The following is a 20430-nucleotide window of genomic DNA, read 5'->3' on the forward strand; positions in this document are numbered from 1 at the left end:
GTAGAAAAATGCGCGTCTATGATCAGCATGTATGTTGTACGTGGACTGTTGGTAATACAAAGAATACACAGCACGCCACAGGGGAGAAACCTGTTCTGTTTTTGTGGTTGAGTTCATCAATTTGACATCACTTCCATCAAACCAGAAGGATATGAGTCAACCATCTGTGACTGGGAAGCGAAAAAAGTAAAATGACTACCGGTATGTTGAATAATGGGCTGTATTGGTGGTGTCATTGCCTTTTTCCCCACTTAAACCATATACTTAGTTGACCGGTGTCAACCAGGGGTTCTATACTAGGCCCCCCACTTTTCCCCCTTTACATATTCACCAAAAATGGTCGATCTACAAGCTCACAGAGCTTGGGGCCATTTTCATTGAACATTCGCCCCCAGAATAAGGATGTAAGGGTTCCAGTGGGTACAATCTTTGTCCCATGCTGGTGTTGTACTTGCAAAATGCAAAAACACCACTAGGTCTTACAACACAGTCTGCACTTTGCTCCAGATTCACATAGCACTTGCTTCACACTGATGTCTGAATGCATGGAATGTGCATCAGGTTGCTATAGTTCTAGATGTCCAAACGGGTTCCTAAACATTTACAGCTTGAGACCCAAAAATATATTTAACTAACTCAATTAAGCCCCATTTAAAAATATAGTGAAAACTATATGTGGCACCATAATTTTATAATTAGGTAAAAAAATTAAAAATAGTCATGACTCTTAAAAAGGGTCCTTATGTGTTTGGGTCTGGTGATGAATAGTTTAACCATTTATAAACAAAGAGATTGCCATCTCAAATTGGCATCATGTTGTCCGGGTCATGTCTGGTGTGTGTCGGGAGACTAGTGCTGTCAGATAAGTTCCACTGGTCTCTTGGGGGTTGGGGTGGCTGGCCGGGGGCTGGCAGACATGACGTCTACCCCAGAAACACTGTAGTACACCACACCCAGTCTGACAGAGGACACGTTTTAAAGAAAATGGTTAACAGGGTAAACAGCAGGGGTATTTATTTTGGCAAACTAGAAGAGTTGTCTAAGTCCAGCTGCTCTTTTTTGGCGTTTAAAGAGGGTAGGGAGGGGTCAAACACTTTGATAGCTGGTGGTAGGGCATTCCGCATTTTGGTGGCATAATAGTATTATGAATTAATCCCCATGTTTGTGCCGAGGACACGTTTCTATGGAATTTGTAACCCAACAGTCGATTTAGTAGTGTCACTTTTAAAGACACAAGACTTGGCTAAGAGATCACAACATTCAACTAAGCACTAGAGCCAGAATCTACAGCTTAGAGATCCGTTCTTTAATGGTCCAAAGTCATATTGGAAAACATGAAAGGTTTTTAATACAGGATGAAGTACTGATAATCATTAATGAAAACCATTAATCATCGATTTTAATGACGAGATAGTAGATAGACAACCAAAAAGTGTGAAAACATCCCACAGGGACCATCGTCACATGAACTGGACACACACACACACACACACACACACCAATTGCCTGGTCCAGCATAAGCAGCATTAGGCAGAATTCAGACTATGCTTCTTATAAATAAATAAGTACTGCCGTTTTACATTAAATGTCTTATTAAATGTCCAAAAGGAGACCACTTTCAGAAGTCGCTAATGAGAGCTACCACCAGCACCGGCCCGTCCTCTGCTGCCTATAGACTACTATACTAACAAAACAATAATTCTATTGCGTTAGAATAGGTTTAATATTCGTATCAATATATCGCAATGAATAAGCGAGTTGTGGTCCAGCAGCGTGTGCCGTGTCCAGACGACACAAGCAGCAGCCAGTGTCGGGGCAGCAGAGTGGTCAGGTGGAGAAGGAGAAACACAGACTTGTCTCTTGAAGCTTACAGGGCTTAAAGCCAAAAAGAATCCCAAGACTGAAAATTACTTTTTGCAAATCTGCACTGATCTCATTAAATAACCCCTATGAAATCCTCAGGACTGAAATCCGTCCCCAGGACTGAGAACTTTACGCCCTGTGAAGCTTATAAACACGAGTAAGACGCGCGAACGCGGGAAGCGAACGCAGATCGTAAATTGCAATAACAATTAGAATAAATTACGAATTAGTGTCACTCAGCTCCATATATGGGCACAAAAGGGGCCAGGTCCACAACAAACAAATCACTGGCCCCTTTTGTGCCCATATATGGAGCTGAGTGATTGCTGATGCAACACACTCCATATTTGGATAGCGGGACAGACACACGGACACACGGACAGACATGATCTGCTAGGTCTCATAGTAAGTGCTCACTGCGTTCGCAATCAAACATTTTGATGTTGTGACATGATAAATATGCCAGTCTTCATTACAACATCTAAATCTACTAGTTTTCAACAAATGGTCAGTTCCATGAAGTCGTGGTCCGCAACTCCGCAGTCCGCACCTCCCCACCTTTCCGTTTTTCCTCCTCATTTTGAGCAGAAAAAGCACTGGAGACCCATTTGTATTCTACATAAAAAGCTGTTAATGTAAACCTAGCCAGAGTGGTGTTTTTATGTTGTGGCCAAAAGCCAACATGTATGAGAAATATGATGCAAGTGGTTAAATGGAATGGTGTGGTTAAGGATCGGTTTAAGAATGTGGGAAGGATTTGTTGGCTAGTCCTTGGCGCGCACACACACTCACTGGCAAAAATCTAACTACACCCATGAGTGAAAAGTCAAAAACTTAACGTTGTGTCAAACAACAGTAACACAATTTTAGGCAGTTTAGCCAACATTGTTTTTGTGAAGTACTTTTATACTCATTTCCATTCAGCCAAATGAGACAGACCAAGACCACAATAATGTTCATGCACACAAGCAGATCCTCAGTATGACCCGTGTTCAGAACTGCACACTTACCATCAATAGCCACAGATTGGAAAAGGAGAGACCTCTCCAGCATTACACCATGTCATGTTTTCTCCGCTTCAGGGTTTGAGTAAACATAACCAATATGATTAGGCATAATTCAATTTCGTCATATTAGGTTATGAAATATGAGCCATTGGTTACAAGGATGAGTAACAAAGACCAGCACAGGAGTGGAACAAAGTTGCCAGCTATGGTTTGGTTGCTGATGTGATAAACCTGTTTTTAACAACACTCCTTCAGGGTATCCATTGCCTGGAAGCCGATCACAACATCATCACAAACAGATCCAAACAGCAAGCATCGATAAACCTTTAGATGCACTGCTCTGCATGTCAAACCTTCTGCCTGAGAAACCTATAGGAACCAGGTGAGGTTATACTGATGTTTCACTTTCAAACATGTTTGAAGCCTTCTTCAGAGCAGGCTAAAACATTTTTTAGTCTGCTCTGAAGGCAGTTTGCCGAAACACATTAGCGTTCTCAAATAAACATGAGAAATTGCATCTGAGCCAGTCTAGCATCTTTTATTTTGGAGCGCTGCTTTTTCCACTGTCCTTTCCAAGGGCAGTTTCCAGAGGAAGCACACGTGTTTTTATTGCGTTACATGGTTAAATGGGAGTTTGTCTAAATACTGAATCAAGCAACTTAAACTGTCTGGGGTCAGGTGCAGCCAGAGAATACAAACGGGTACAACTGAGAGAAACCCCTCCAATGTCAGTAACTGGTTACAAACGAATATTTTCTAACTGGTTACTAAGTGTGCCAAAACAGTAATAGCAGCTATTAAGCCATTACGGTATATCCATTATAGTTTGAGATGCACTATATTAAGCCTACAATTTATACTCCATAGTAGGATGTTGTCACAGCCAGCAAGGATCAACACGTTGCAATGTGACATTGTAAGCTTAAATCCTTGCTCTTTTTAAGCATGCGACCTCTAGCCAAATAATATTTAAGTGCCGGTCAGGACAGGTCCATGGCTCAAAAGTAATATCCTAATATGACTTGTAACTAGTTACTCTTGATTCCAAGTAATTCATTAAAAAATAACTAGTAACCCATTACTCTTGAGTAAATTGCCCAACACTGTCCAAAGTTAATATACATTACATTGTCTCTGGCGGCGGGTGTAAATCTCATGTCTAAAAACTTTTTTCAGGATTCAAATTCAAAAATCGCCAAAGTAACAGATCCACAAGCTTCTGAGCTTGTGGATCATCTACTTTTGATGCTTTTGTGTGAGGCTGCAGTATGATCAAGTAGGGCAACAAAGTACTGCAACGATATATGTATTATAATTTTTAAATAACCCTCTAACGGACAGTGCTACTGCTATGCCTTGAATCACACCCCAGTCCCATTGCTTGCTCGTCATGGTCTTACCTCAGCCAGGGTTTTCTGCAGAACCACCGCCAGAGCCTCACATTGGACCTGCAGCTGCCGGTGCTGCTGGGTTTCAGCTGCAGGTACCAGGCCCACCGCCGCTCCATGACTCCGAGTCGACTTCGGCTGCTGCTGACGGAGCGGCTGCTGGCAACCGGTGGCTTTGTTGGGTCCGTTCTTGTCAACTGCAAAAGAACACGCGTTCAGGGTCGTTACTACATTCAGCATCACCACTCCCCCGTCCATGATGACCTCTGGTTCGATACCGTGCCACTACTCCGGTCCCCATACGCTCTGGACAGGGAGACGTTTACATTGGGCGTTTGCTCAGTCGCAGTTCGCTCCACCACGATTGATTATGATTCACAGATCTGCTCCAACAGCGTTAATGACATTAGTCCTTCATATTTCCATCTCCTGTTGTGTGGACGGACAAGACGGCGCTGTGTTGTATTTTAGCGAGGTCGTGCCACACCAGTTTTGATTTACAGTAGCTTTATAAATGCAACACCCCCCTGAATAATAATAACCAGCTCATAGCTTCTACTAATGAACCACAGGACGCTGACAGGCGAGGATAGAGAGAGACGCCAAAGCTACAGACTGGAGTTGTGCAAGAGAGGAAAAATGAGCATGTTCATCAGCACTTATCACTGATACTGGAGACCTGTGGATGACATGCTAGGGAGGGTACAGTATATTCTAGTAGGATACTAGTGGTTATTATGTAATGAGATGGTGAAGGTGAGCTTGGACATGGGAAAACGAATTTTAATGAGTGGGAACACAGTGTTCTCAACCATGCAACACTCAAGAGATGACAGTTTATTGTTGCAATATTCATGGACAAACATCATAGTAACGTTCACTGCAAATGGTGGAACGCTGCAAAAGTGTGGCTCACCAGTTGGCTGGTTAAATAATCCCCCCTCATGTTGTTGCTTGACAGCAGCTCGTGTCTACAAGACCCATGGCTTCATAACACAGGATAAAAATACTCCTCCCACACCAAGGACAGCGCCGTTCATACAGTACACACGCTACACTATATTATATTTAGCACGCCCTTTTAAAACAGCTTCTCTTGAGTAATGAAATGGATATCAACAGCAGCATTTTCACCAGCAGTGATACCACTGCGTGCTGCTGTGAGGGCTCTGCAGCCAGAGACTGGGAACAGTGTAGGTGAAAGATATTCAGCCTTATAACCAAAATAAAAGGACCATCCACGCCAAGCACTATAACTAGTTCAAAACTGTCCTCATTATAGTTGGTGTGGACTGTGGACAACTCCCCTCGAGTTGGAACCATGTTTAAAACTATAAACTTTAGTTTGTTGTAGCGTTTGGTGTGGGTGGCCCTTAACTTAATGCCTGTATACTTACAGCAGTTGACCAGAGTCCACCCAAGGCTCTACACTAGTTCCACTCCTTTTCTCCCTCACACTAAATGTCTTAGAACATAGCCAATCTACAAGCTCATACACACTACACACATATTTAGAACAATATTTTATTCCTTTTCCCCCTCACCAGTTTAGTCGTTATGCCAATTGATTGCTCCCCAGTCCCCACACACATTTGTGTGTTGACACTGCTTTTGTATCCTACTGGCTCACCTGGCAGAGAGTGCCATTTTTTGAACAGCCTCTATCTGCTATTTTTACTGAATGTTTGCCCCAAAAAAGGGACAATAGCATTCAGTAGTGGTATGGGATCATGTTTGTGACCGGACAGACAGATCTCTGGATAGAGGCCTGCTGGCGAAGCACGGTCGTGTCAATGGAACAACATTCCAGCGCTGGCAGAGACAGAGCTACAGCGGGTGGGCAGGACACACCCATGCAATATAGCAGAGATTGCTTCCATTATATCGAAATAACTTTAGGATAATCCATCATATTTTAACCACTTTAACCCTATAACGGCCTATAAATATATAAACAGCTACTAACAGCCAATCCATCCATCCAGGCATCTTCAACTGATTATCCGGAATTGGGTCATGGGGGTAACAGTTCCAGAAATTTCCAGGCTTCCCTCTCAAAAGCAACATTAACAACTTCCTCCTGGGGGATCCCGGGGGGATCCCGGGGCGTTTCTCCCCCCCCCCCCCCCCCCTTCATCTGGTCTCTTCCTAGTGGGACGAGCAGTGAGGACCTCGGCGAGGACCAGGGAGATGCTCGGAAGGCATCTGTACTAGATGCCCAAAATAAGCTATTTTCAAATGATCATCTTTTACCTGGCACACCATATTTTCAGATGGGGGTCCCTGGGCAAATGCGGTAGTACATATTAACTTGGGGGTCCTTGACATGACAGTTTGGAAACTACTGTTAAGTAAAGTACCGATGCCATGATCCTCACTGGAAACGTAGGGTTAAGTCCCCATTTCCTGTCAGACTACTTTCAACTATCAATAAAGGCCAAATAAATTAAATAAGTTCAGTCTGTAACTTTATGGGATGGACGATTCTAGTCAGAAAAATAAAAACTAGGTCTCCATTTCCATCAACAAAGGGCCTGCAACTAATTCCAGGATCTTAAACAAGATTGTATGCAACAATAGCTCAACTATGTAGTTCATTTTAATGACACTATGGGAAACCATTTCAGTGTGTTAGGATGCCTCCTGCTGATCAAAAGTATTATAACACCGCAGTGACCTCAATACTAGCCAGAGCTGCAGACTACAGATATTCAAACAGTAAGTTATTCAAATGTCCACAAATGAAGTACAATGTTCAGCATCACATACAAAATGTGGGATATTCAACTTCCTACAAAGTAAAATTTACAAATTTGCCATTATTGAGTTGATTCTAAACACCTTCAAAATCCTGACCTATGGTTTCTGACAAACTTTAAATCTTTATTCAAAAATTGAAAGTACCGGTAAATATTGCTATATACGTACTGTAGTAACAACTACACAGGTGTTGCCAGTTGAAGGGTTTAATGTACAGAGGTTCCAAGCCTAAATGGGCCAAGAAACTTAATATAATTAATTAATATATTATAAGTTTTGTACAAAAATGGACATTATGCAACTCATTTCTGCAGAATATATCAATAATTCACACTGTCCTCTGCCTGAATAATTCAAAATGGTCCAGAGAGGACAGAATGTTTCCTGTGAAGCAGACGGCTTAGGCAGCAGGGGTCTAGTAGGCTACAATTGTTGCATAATGGCCAGGTTGCACTTATTTGAGATAATCATAATTATTTTGCATAATCGCCATAATCCTTTCCATGTTGAAAACTGTTAATAATCATAATACATTTTCAAACAAAAAATAAATGGCAGAAACAGCAGATATGACGGGTATATTCTAATACTCTATATTCATAACAGTATGAAACATAGAGCGAAAATTATTCTAATTTGTCATATTCGTCATAAGATCAGCAGTCCAGTCAAACACACAGACTTCATTCTTTTTCTGCCCATAGGGTGCAAATTTCAATTTGTGCTACCGTTATCTACTAGAGATACTATTAACATTGAGTGACTGCAGTTTCTTCTAGTGGTGAAATGTCCCTTTAACAGCCTTTTCTCCCCACACTACTCCTTTTAGTTCAAAGGTTAGGGCTACACACACACATATATATATATATATATATATATATATATATATATATATATATATGCGCCCTGGACCACTTGTTGAGATTAAAACAGTAATCAATACGATAGTGAAATTGTTTAGTGACTCCACTGGGCACGGTGCCATCTGGTGCTGTGGAGAGATATCACACCACTGCAAAGCTTGACAATCAGCCACTTGTTAAAGTGCTGCAGCGGAATCTCACAGTTTAACACATCCAAATCCATAATGCTTATATATATATAATTTGATCAATGATAAAGATAAACAGCAGTGGCATAATGTCTGTGATTAATCCTTTTTAAATTAAGAATTCTTGATCAAGTCCTAGTCAACAATACAATGTGTGTGTGTGTGCGTGTGCGTGTGCACGCGTGCGTGATGGTATAGAACACATCTGGCAATGACATGCATTTTCCTTGAATACACTCGATAGTGCAGCAGTTTGTTTTGTCTGTAAAATGTTCATTTAAGACTCAGTTATTCACACACACGTTTGGTAACTAATATGGTGACAGCATATTAGTCCTTAACTCATGAACATTAACGCATGAACACACAACCATGTTTGACATCCACTATCGAAGAATCAAGCATCCTCTTCCTCTAAGAGGGATGTCAGTGAAAACATGAAAACAGTCTCTGGAGCGACGCCGTTCCAACAGCGGGGTCCATCCATCACAGCAAGGTTCCCATGGCTCAAAATCACAACTCAGGATTAAAAATAACCCAGATCTCTGAATGGAACTAGATTAAAATATCCCAGATCTCTGAATGAAACTGGATTAAAATAGCCCACATCTCAGAATAAAACTGCATGGTGCAGAGTTCTCCTGGCATGTTATGGCCAACATAAATTCCCAGGTAAAAATATCACCTCAGATCGTCATGGCTTTATCCTCTTGATCCCTAGCGTGTAGCGTCCTTATTCTGGGGGAACTTTCAGTGAAGAGGGACCTAGTATAGAGCCCTGAGGGACCCCGGTCAACTAAGTATACAGTAAGGTTTAAGTGGTTAAATAAGCTCAAGTGTCCATTTTTTGCAGTGACATAGAAAATCCTTTACTCCAAGCGAGCTCGGTGGTCATCAGATAGCAGTGTTTAAATAGGTATAGTAAACATAAACAGGAAAGATGAGCCTGCTTTTGAAAGCAACAAACAGCCAACAACACTATAAATAGAGGCCCAGCACTGCCAAGTGCAAAGAGGCAAACTACAGTGAGTATATCTGGAGCCCTGCAGACTTTCTAGCAGTATTATTAGTAGATTAACAGAGCAAAACACACCTGCATGGAAGATCACAGTAGTTCCCCTGCATCCCGAGAGCAGCTGCAGCGTTCGCAGTAAGCCCTTGGCTGTCAGACGCACGTGGAGGTTTGACAGCGACAGCTTCGGAGACCATAACATCTCTCAAAAAAGATGTTACTGGCAACAACTACTTAACAAAAACAAAATAAAACTACAGAAAGATCTAGTATTGACTATTGAGCAGAGTAGACGTGTTGCTGGGTAGAAGTGTGTGTCAGACACACATTGCAACCGGTGGCTGTAGTAAACATTGCAGGACTGACAGACCAGCTGGGGCATAAAGACCCCTCCTTCAGACCATTACTGCAGCTCTCCTGTCCTAATTCAACAACCAATGAGCATCCAGAGGTGTTGTGTGGGGGTGCACAGCTGTGGACAGCTGTGGATAGAATTCCTAATTGGTAAAGCCAGTCTTCATCCATCCGTCACACAGTCGTCATCCATCCATTCACACAGTCTTTATCCATCCAGTCAGTCTTTATCCATCCAGTCAGTCGTCATGTCCATTCATGCAGGCTGGGTGTAATGACGGTGTTATTATAGGGATGCTCAGTTGGTGGGAGGAGTCAACATAGTTGCTGCAGCCAATGGAAATGAGTGTGAATCCCTATAGTACTCTCATTATTAGCCATGTTATAATGTTCTGGTTGCCACCAGCAGAGGGAGGTGGCATACAGTACATGACACTGTATTCAGCCTACCTTGCTTCCCCATAGAAGAACCACTACTCAAATACATGTGGCTCAGGAGGTAGAGCAGCGGCTTGGGAATAGGAACTTTCGAACCCCGGCTGGCTCTTTCTGGGTTCGTGTCAAAGTGTCCTTGTGCAAGACACTTAAGTGCTCCTAATGAGCATGTTGGTGCATGTTTCGTGTGTGTGTGTGTGTGTGTGTGTGTGTGTGTAATGCACATTGTAAAGCACTTTGGATAAAGGGGGCAGCAATACATAAATGTAGCATTTACATGATGCTATATTCTCAGTTCAGTTGCATCTGTACGTTTTCAGTATTTTTTGTTTGTACATTTTATAAACAATAAATATTCTAAAGCACCTTGACCTATGTAATATATTGTATTCATTATTATAAAAAGCTAATAATTATTAATTAGCTCAGCTATTGCAACATTATATTTCTGCAAGCAGAATAAATAAACCAAACCATGTTCCCTGTAGGCCTCATTAAATCTTTACCCAAGAAACATGTGTTGTGAACGAGGGCAGGCAAACAGCCCTGTGGCCTCAGTCCAGACCTCCGTGGATCTGGTCTTAGTTCAAACAGCCAAACAACACCCAACCCAGTGAGTCACATATTCCACATCCTTCTAACAAAAAAAAGAGAGAGAGAGAGAGAGACACTGACTGGATTCAAGCCCTGTGACATGATAAATTACATTCAGTTGACACACAAGCCTAAATGCATAATCAAGAGTTTAGTCATCAAATAAAATGATACCCTTTACCTGCTAGGGTTGCAGTTTGATGAGAAAGCCTTGAAGAAGCTGTCCTTTTCAGGCTACTAGCTGTAGACCTTGAAGGACTTGGCCTTGAAGGACCTGAGAGAGACACAAGAGGAGAGAGACAAGAGGTTGAAGAGTTTGAGAGTACCAACAGCATGCAGTGTGTTGTTGAATGGCAGCCAGTTAACCACTGAGTCATAGCATCCATATTCTAACAGTCAATGAAAATCAGATCTCAAAGCTCAAAATGGGTCACATTGCAATGTGTTGTGAGCTTGAAGATTTCAGTTTTTTTGTGTAAATATTTGGAATAGAGGGGGGGATAATACTCCTGGGAGACTTCAGTCAATTAAGTACATTGGTTTAAGTGGTTGATGAACAGGGTCTGATCAAGGACAACAGTGATTAGTTAAGGCTCAATTCACTGACAAACCACAAGGTCAAATACACTCACTGCGTGAAACAATGGCCCATTTCAATGCCACCTAAAATTCTCAGTAAGGTTTCACAACAGACCATGGCATGACCACAAAAAAATATAAAAATTAAACAGTTGTCACGGGTCTGTTAATGGGATATCAAACCTCAGTCTAGACTCCCAGTCATAAGTGTTCCAAGTCAAACATAAAAACATTGCACATGATCATAGCAATAAACAATATGTATTGGATGTTTTATTTTGTTTTTATCTGGTTACCAAGAAAACGCTGCAGTTTTCCCTCAAATATAAAAGTTAGTAATAATAATAATAAATTTTCCCCTCATCGGTATTATAAGCAGCTGGTACACAAATGATGTTCTGATATTTATTCTAAATATAGGATTTCAACAAATCAATGTGGCTGAAAAAAATGTCTGCATGTTCTATAGCTTGCATTCACTGTTCTGTGAGCAGAAGAGAAAGCTGTGATAAAAATGTCCTTTTTTGTTTTTACGTCCAACAGTAAAGAACCAAAATCACAATGCAACCAACACCATCTGTGAAGGAAATCTTTCTGTAGATACAAAATAAAAAAAGAAACTCAGCCGATGTTTATAGGCTGCCTGACTTACTTCTCCAACCACGCTTCCTCTCTCTGCAGCTGAACGCTGCTAACAAAGGAATGATACAGAAACGATAGGATGCGACCACCAGACACGTTAGCAGGGTGAGGTCACAGCTAGAGCCGCCGCTGCCGCCTTGTGGCGTCAAAGATGACGAATTGGCTCCAGCGTGATGTACTGGAAATTCTGTCCAAGTACAGCTTCTGGGTCCAGTGTATCCCGCCATGAGGACAAGATGGAGTGCAAATGGGAAGGGGTCCCTGCGTCCATGCAGCCTTACAGAGTGTCAAAACAAGCAGGGGTCTCTGCATCCATGCAGCCAGAGGGTCTCTGCATCCATGCAGCCAGAGAGAGCATTAAATGGGCAGGGGTCTCTGCATCCATGCAGGCATGCAGCCAGGCATGCAGGCTGCTCTTCTGGACGGCAACTAGAGTGGAACAGACCCCCTTGTCTCCTTGACAACCTCGAGTGGGGGACCCCATAGTGTAGAAAATACAACCCCCCCCCAGCCAATGAGGGAGCGGTACGCTGTCTGAGATGTGGAGATGTAAAAAAGGCTCATTGTCTGATTAGGTCTCTTCTCTCCAGTTGAGGGGGATGCCACCACAGAGTTGTTATTGTCACCATGTGCAGTTCAACACTGCCAACACATGCAAACAGAGCTCATCTCATTCAGCCCATTCATGCTGTATAGTGTTTACAACAATAGAGTACAGAGTCAGATTTGAACATCCTTTTGTCATATTTGTATTATTTTAGTGCATTATCTAGCATGCTGTTCAGGTTGATTTTTGCCCTCTAAAACAAATAAGGGCATATGTATGGTAACCGGTGACCGCAGTGGCAGACATTCTTATTTATTTATATATATATTATATACGGTATACACATACATTAAGGAATCTCCCAAAAGCGACGTCTACATGTCACTTCACTGTATCTGGGCAGATATGGCGGTTTTCATTCCAAGGACACTGCCAGGGGGGGAAAATCCCAGCCCCCCAATGTGGGTTACCATTACAGTGCTGCCCCTCCCCCGTAGAAATATGGTTAACACTGTGGTCAGACTCCAAAGAAATGGCCTGGATTCAACAAAAAATCCTTCATGAATGAAAAAGCAGTGGATATAGGCTACGCTACTGTATACAGAATGTCTGCATGTTCTATAAGAAAATGTCATTCAGCTGCCAGTCATTCTGTCAGGATTTACGCCTTTACCAAACACTAGGCGCTTTTTGAAACAATGTTTTACAAGTGCTTTACAGTGCCAAGATAAAAAACATCCATAGAGATAATCAATCAATTAAAATGCATAGATAAATAAATTAAAATGCATAGATAAAACAAAATATAAGACATAAAACCAAAGCATATTTCATAGACGAACATGCACATAAACATATATTGAAAGACCGTAACATACTTGATACTTGACATATAAGTGCTCAAGGTAACGTAATATAATCTAAGGAAAGGCTTTGGTATACAAATACATTTGATTGATACAAGTGATTTAAAAGATGACACTGTCATTAGCTAGCCTTAAAGCCACAGGCAGGTTATTCCAGAGCATGGGCGCCCAGGCAGCAACAGCCTGATGGCCTGTGATGACAAGGCGAGTCGAACTTCTAATCTAAGGGCACACCCAGACAGTAAATTCACGAAGATGCCAAATGACGTGAGCGGCAGGAGTCTCTTCCTGGTTTTTAGACAGCTGGTGGATGGAAAATTAAGCTTGCGCACGGCTTCCACTTGCCGTGGAGGCATTAAGCGTTTCCAGTCTTCTGGCCGACACTGCAAGTTGCAGCATGGGTGGAGCTTCATTTCCATCCACCAGCTGTTTAAAAACCAGGAAGAGACTCCTGCCGCTCACGTCATTTGGCATCTTCGTGAATCTACTGTCTGGATGCAGTCTATTAAAGAGCGCCAAACTTGACGATCTAAGGGTGCATACCGGCCTGTATGGTTCCAGCATATCCGAGATATAGCTGGGAGCCAGGCCTCAAGCAAAGTATCAATAAAATATTAAAATAAACTCTAAAAGTCGCCAGCAGCCAGTGAAAGGAGAGTATTCTATTGATAACCTTTTTTGATTAATCGATTAAACTAAAATGGATATATTTTTTACTTTTAATAAACTAAATTAGTCTTGTCAAACAAAACTAAAAAAATTACAAAATGCCTGATAAATAAATGCCTTTATACAGAATTGTATTAATCATTCATGGGGGCTTCTGATGTTACAGGTCCTATTTGTAATTTTCACACCTAGGCAAACAAAAATAAATATAAACTTACCCATTTTGACAAGAATGCGTCAAGATCACACAAAAGCCATTCAAATATTTAAAGTAAATATAAGTATAGTACACACACACACACACACACACACGTCACCATATTCTGTGACTAACCCTCCTTTTCCTTCCCCTACGCTTCCCATCACAGGAAGAGTCGTTGTCATCGTCGTCCCCCCCCCAGTGTGTGTCCACTGACGTTCCTCTGGACACTAAGGAACAGAGGAATTGCTCCATGTTGCCCTCTCATGGCGACATAATTTTATTGCATGCAAATATCCTCTTGAGATGGTTGAGCAAGGCTCAAAGCCCTATACAACAGAGGCATCACTGGAGCTATTATGTCAACCATTACTATTTCTTATATTTCTAAATGTTTTTTTAGAGGGTAAAATGTTTTCATAGCTACATGACTGTTCTGCTTCTAGAACTATAGATAATCTAGCTCTGGTTCATAGCGTTCTCTCAACTGCATGTGAAAGTGGCACACTGAGGTAACTAAAACCTATTATTTGTACATCTTGCTGGCAGACCAGATCTACGATAATCTGACTGCAAGCATGTTGTATAACCCTTAACACCTCAAAGCAGCCTTGCTCTAGCTTCAGTCCAAACACAGCTAACCTAACGGTGGGTCACAACCCAAACTTGACACAGTGAGGCACCTCCATTATCACAGAATCATGTGCAGCAACAATACAATTGCAAAGCAATTTACTGATAAACATGTGTAATATTACATTTGTTTAGGGCTTATGCCATGTACTTTTGATTGATAATTCAGGCTTTGGTGTGTCGTGACAGACTGAGAGTAACTATTATTTTATCTGGGGAACAGTGTTCTGCTCATCACTTTGGCATTTTCTTTTCAGCCTGGCCAGTGGACATTATGATTTATTTTGCCATGCTTTTTGTAACCATCACTTTCTTTAGCTTGTTAAGTTGTTAATTATTCATTATTAATTGACAATTGTTGTTATTGTTATTACATTGGGTGGGGCTTGTGAATCTTATGAGTCACTGATGAAATAAGTCAATCCTACCTGCTGTGATGTTCTGCTTGGGCCTGGTGGACCCAGTGGCTGCTCTGGGGCTGGGAGATAGAGGTTGAGTGGTGGGGTTTCGTCTGGGAGGTGGAGGATGTGGGGGGGCTGGGGTTGATCTGGATCGCCTCAGGGGTGCGTCCTGTGGCCCTGTGTGGCCCTTGGCTTCATTAGCTGTTGCCGTCAATTTAGGGGAGTGTGTCTGCAACAACAGCAGGCGTTTTGACCATTATCAGTGGAAATGACAGAATATAAAATCACAGGGCATTATAAACTACTAAGATTTACTTGAAACGTGACATAGTATTTATACACAATATATGTGAATTGGCTGTCTTGTGTTTATTTTCATGTGGAGCTTGATCAATACATACTGTATAGTAAACATCTGTACTAGAAAATAATCTAATCTACCAAATTATGTCATAAACCAGCAGATTACCATGATCCATGATCCACTCACCACCACCAGGCTGATCTTCTTAACTTCTCTGCTAGTATTCACAGTTCCGCTCTGGGCCTTATTCTGTGTACACTGGTTCCTTGGTGTGCTTGAGGCCAGGTGGGATCTGGGAGCAGTGACGCCAGATGAAACGGAGGCAGGCTTGTTCTTCCTGAGCGCACCAGTTGACAATGATGAAGACTTAGCCATCTCACATGAAACACTGGCAGGTCGGTTCTTCCTGAGCACACCAGTTGACAATGATGACGACGCAGCCATCTCACATGAAACACTGGCCGGTCTCTTTTTCCTGAGCACACCAGTTGACAATGATGACGACGTAGCCATCTCACATGAAAGACTGGCAGGTCGGTTCTTCCTGAGCACACCAGTCGAGGATGATGAAGCAATCTCAGATGAGCACCGGGCCTGTGTTCTGGAGACAGGAGCCTTGTATTGGTCAGAAGCTGACCATGACCTTACCTTGTTTCTATTTGCCCCATTGTCAGCCTCCAAGCTCTCAACAGCTAGGTCAGGTGTAGGATTAGTTTGGTTGACTCTGCTAGGCGTTCTGATTGGTAACCTGGATGTGGTCGGATTTCTAGGTAATGTTGCTGAGGCTGCTGCCGGTTCGGCTCTGGAGCTGGCCTGACTGCAATGGGCCAGTGAGGGTTCTGATAACTTCATAGGGGGTCTTCTGTTTCCTTGAGACTGTGTGCTAGGCACGTTGACTTGCAGTGGTTTGCGTCTTGTGTTTTTTACAGGTGTAGGTGTAGCCATTGGTCTGGTCATGACTTTAGACCTCACACTGCGTAAGTCTGGCTTAGGAGTGCTTTTGACTTCCATTATTCGTACTCTTTTGATGGCCGAGGAGCAAGGAGGTTTAGCAGCATGCGGTTGGTTCACTGCAACAACAACTGGCTGAGCTTCAGCAGGGTGGACTGATGCACTGTCTGTGTTCCAAGTACATGGAGACTCCGATAGGGAAGGGAGGGGCTGATGATGACCCATGCCTGTCATTGGGGTGGAGGTCTGTACATCGGACTGAGAAGGGACGGTCTGGCATTCCACACCTGTGACTGGGGTGGAGCTCTGTGCATCATTTTGTGAAAAAGTCTCACGTGGCTCTGGTGTAAAGGTTCCATTGACAAAGCGATCACTGTGAGATCTCAAAAGTGCCGTTTCTGCAGCAGGAGATGGTGTAGAAGATGGTGCAGGAGATGGTGTATACAGGAATGTGCCCTTTTGGTTTTCTGGGGTGTCCTCGAGAATCAAAACCGAATGGGAGACGTTAAAAGTCTCGTTCGGCAGGCAGAAGGTGTTGGTCCTCATGACCATGGCTTCAGAGGCGAGGGATGAGGAGGATGAAGCGTTCTCATTCGAACCCCTGCGTGACGTCTCGGTAGATGCCAATGGGCTGTCTTCATCAGAGGTCCCGTCTCCTCCAGGCAGGCCTGTCACGAGAAAAACATTTTACTTTTAACGTTTAATTGTCATACAAATTGAAACAAATAAGATTTATGTTTGGCTTTTAGCAGTCATAAACCAAAATGCCATAGGGAAGAATAACTCGCGGCTCGTCTGGCACTAGGCTGTAGGCATACCGGACAAGTATTAGTTATATGCACGAACATTTGGCATGGCTAATGGTTGAAAATAAATTAGCAGTGAGTCTTCTAATGCTACTGCAGGACATTATTTCCACTGGTAAGCCGTATAGCTTGGCTTAGCTTTTTAGTTTTATTCAGGACCCCAGGAAGACTAGAGGCTCAGTTATGTGTCTCTAATGGGTTCCTTCAATAAACATACAAAGAAATAACTTTATACAATGTGCCAGCTCGTTATAAGCTTGCCTTGTAGATCATCAATTTCCGCTATTGTTTTGAACTTTGAAGATATCAGAACATTTTCCAACAATTATAACGATTATGCCAAAATAAACAGCGAATATCTGAAATAATTGTAAGGGCCCTACCTCCAGGATGGTGGTCCTCCAGCAGGCCGCTGTCTGGGTTGCTCATCACCCAGGTTGTGTTTTCATTGGAGAAAACCAAAGAGTCATCTGTAGGGACGTGGATCAGCCAGCTGTTGTTGTTGGGCGACAGAGTGACTGGTCGCTGGGTGACACGGCCCTCCAGCACGTTGACCTCTCTGTCATTTAAGTTGCTGGAGGAGTCGGGTGAGTTTACAGGGAAGAACGTGAGCTGTAGACCACTTTGGGTAGCTTGACTGCCCCTGCCTCTAAATAGGTCCTCAGTGGACATGACAAATGTGTCATCGGTGGACATTGTGAATGTTTTATTGGACATGATGGAGCCGTGTCTGTCAACAATTGTTTCAGATGTTCAGAAAAGCTCACAATGATAAGGATCAAGGTGTTTAACAGTCAAGTGTGGATACCTGAGGAGAGAGAAAACAAATATTAACACATCAATATGCTGCATTTGTCTTTTAGATTCAGAAACTGCTCAATACTACACATTTCAAGACGAGCATTAGTCACATTGAAAGAATACTGCGGAAACATCTCGTCTTGCGACATGACAAACGTCTATGATCTAATTTGTAAAATGATCTCCAATGTCTAGTAAATGAGCCAGTCAACTAAATTAGTTGGTAATGTTATAGGTTAAGGTGTTGTAATAGTACCTGTATATACAATGAATTATTTATAGACAAGTTGAATGAAAAATGCACCAGTGACCAAAGTTCAGGTTAGTGATTGAATGATCGATCAGCTGACAGCCAGTAGAAATGAATTTGTATTTTTATATTCTCAAAATATCACTGTCTAGTGTCTACCAAGTATGAAATACATGATCCTCTTGATACATTAAAGATGGACTGCCATAATTTTTTCCACCCTAAAACATCATCATCAGGTCTTATTATGTTATAGGAGGAAGATTTTTTTTTAAAAAGTGTACAGTATTTTGTATTTGTTAAAATGTTTTTATGTGGGCACCCCCACCAGTTCATTAAGTATGCCTGGTGGATGGTGATGGGTGGTGAGGGTGATCCACCTGAACTTAAGCTGCACCCACAGCTGTAGTTGTATGATAAAGGGGGAGGAGGGGCTGATAATGTGATGTTACTATATGGTGGTACTATATTACTGTTCTTTTCATTGGCACGTTTGACTGTCAAGGGTTCAGCCTCCAGGAAGAAACCCTAAATACAATAACCCTAATGAAGTACTGTCATCTCATAGACACATGAAAAACTGGAAAAATACAAATAATGTGGCACTATTCAATAAATAAAATCCTCAGTGTTGCTTTAACTTTGTGAAAAATAATGTGATGACCAGCAGTGGTCCCCCTATGAAGACCAATGAAACTCTTTGTGTCTCCATAGGGAACCACTGCTGGTCATCAAATCAGTCAGGAATACTACAAAAGAAAATTATAATAATTAAAGTCTCCTTGGGGTGAGTAATAGAGGGTATTATCATCATACTCCGACGTTATGGAGTGTCAAAAAACTACTTTCTAGCCTTGACAGCCCATACATCCAAATATAAGTCCTATCTTATTGCATTAAAACGTTAAACTCACTTTGTCACTCACTTTATGCATGCGCATATACCCTCTATTGATAGAAAAATCTGAATATATAATATTTTAATAAAAACATCAGTTGAGGATGAGGAGTCATACTAGTCACAGTGACGTCTGCCCTGAAAGCCAGTCTAAACAGCTTAGTGTCCTGACCAACGCTGTCTGGCCTGTTAAGCTTCCCAAAAACAACGACACCACCACCAGTGTGGAACCACAGAACGGTAAGACATTAGCTCTGTGGACATGAGCTTGCTCTGTGTACAGAAATCAATTACATTTTGCAGACCAACTTTATGGTAGTTTGAACTTGAAGTTCTAAACTAAATGCAAAAACGAAAGAAAAAGACTGCCATTCTACAAATGCACATCCAGTTAGTGTCACACAACATGAATCTTGACTGTTGTAAGAGAAGTAGAATACGGTCTGCTGCACTTCAATAACAGAGGGGGACCCCAGCAAGGGGGGACAAAACAATTATGTCACAGACAGGAACATTTATTACAACAAGCTAGGTAGTTAAAAAGACAATAAAGCTTGGATTAACAGCATTTCTATTTATCAACCATTTAAGCCCCCTTTTTCTAAATAGCATAATCTGAGCTCACAATTTGAGCTTGTAGATCTGCTATTTTCTCCATGTTTGAGCCTATATTGACGTGCCCAAAAAATATATTGGGTTATATATTAGGTTAAACTTGAAAGTGTCTAAGAACAAGTATTTCAGACCACAACATGAGGAGTTGTTAGGAATGATTTAACCACTTAAACACCAATACATGTCCAGTTTACTAAATCGATAGGGTTTTAAGTGTTAAATGCAGTTTACCTAGCCTTGGCCTTGTGGTCTGTACTTATATGCTTTGCTGGAATTTGATAGCAACCATTATCTGAATGGTGTGAGGACTGAGGATCACTCTCTGACTGAACCTTTTGTTTTAACACCTGCCTGCCTGGAAATGAAAATGCATTCCAGTTACTATTCAAAAAAGTGAAATTAATGTTCTTTAAGACAGCGATTCCTAATCTGTGGGTCGGGGGCCAGGGTTGACCACTTAACACGGCAGCCAAATTTGGCAGTCAAGTGGTCAGATGGGTGGGCCCAAGTGGATCGACTAGTTTATCAAGTGGGCCCTGACCCAGAAAAGGTTGGGAACTTTAAGAACATCAAGGTTGTCAACCAAGACATACAGTAAGTGACACCCATGTTCAGTTAGTTAGCAGCTAACATCAGAGCTACTGTAGCTGCAGGCTCAACTATTAGACAACGCTACAATTACTCTGTATGCTTTCTGCCAGTCAGCCAATGACCAACATGCTAATCATAGTAATCACGCCCAAAATAACAGAATGTAGCCTACTGGCATGTTGCCTTTATCTGGGGGAAATCACAATATTCAGCA

At 42.1% G+C, this 20430-nt stretch overlaps 1 protein-coding gene across 4 annotated transcripts in view; it reads right to left on the reverse strand.

Annotated features, from left to right (window-relative positions):
* mtus1a (microtubule associated tumor suppressor 1a) overlaps window positions 1–20430 on the reverse strand; it is a 46267-nt gene that overhangs the window by 15534 nt on the left and 10303 nt on the right. For 2 of the 4 annotated variants that reach the window (XM_080773873.1, XM_080773872.1), the window contains exons 2-6: window positions 17445–17869; window positions 15491–16923; window positions 15028–15229; window positions 10646–10738; window positions 4271–4455 (exon numbers count right to left, since the gene is read on the reverse strand). In XM_080773873.1, coding sequence (XP_080629999.1) covers window positions 4271–4455; window positions 10646–10738; window positions 15028–15229; window positions 15491–16923; window positions 17445–17778 — 2247 coding nt within the window. In that variant the 5' untranslated portion in view covers window positions 17779–17869. Of the gene's footprint in view, window positions 1–4270; window positions 4456–9162; window positions 9588–10645; window positions 10739–15027; window positions 15230–15490; window positions 16924–17444; window positions 17870–20430 lie in introns of those variants that run through there. The other 2 variants (XM_080773874.1, XM_080773875.1) reach the window with 2 other exon arrangements.

Source organism: Protomyctophum bolini (genome assembly GCF_963924005.1).
Source record: "Protomyctophum bolini genome assembly, chromosome: 10".
NCBI classification, from domain to species: Eukaryota; Metazoa; Chordata; class Actinopteri; order Myctophiformes; family Myctophidae; genus Protomyctophum; species Protomyctophum bolini.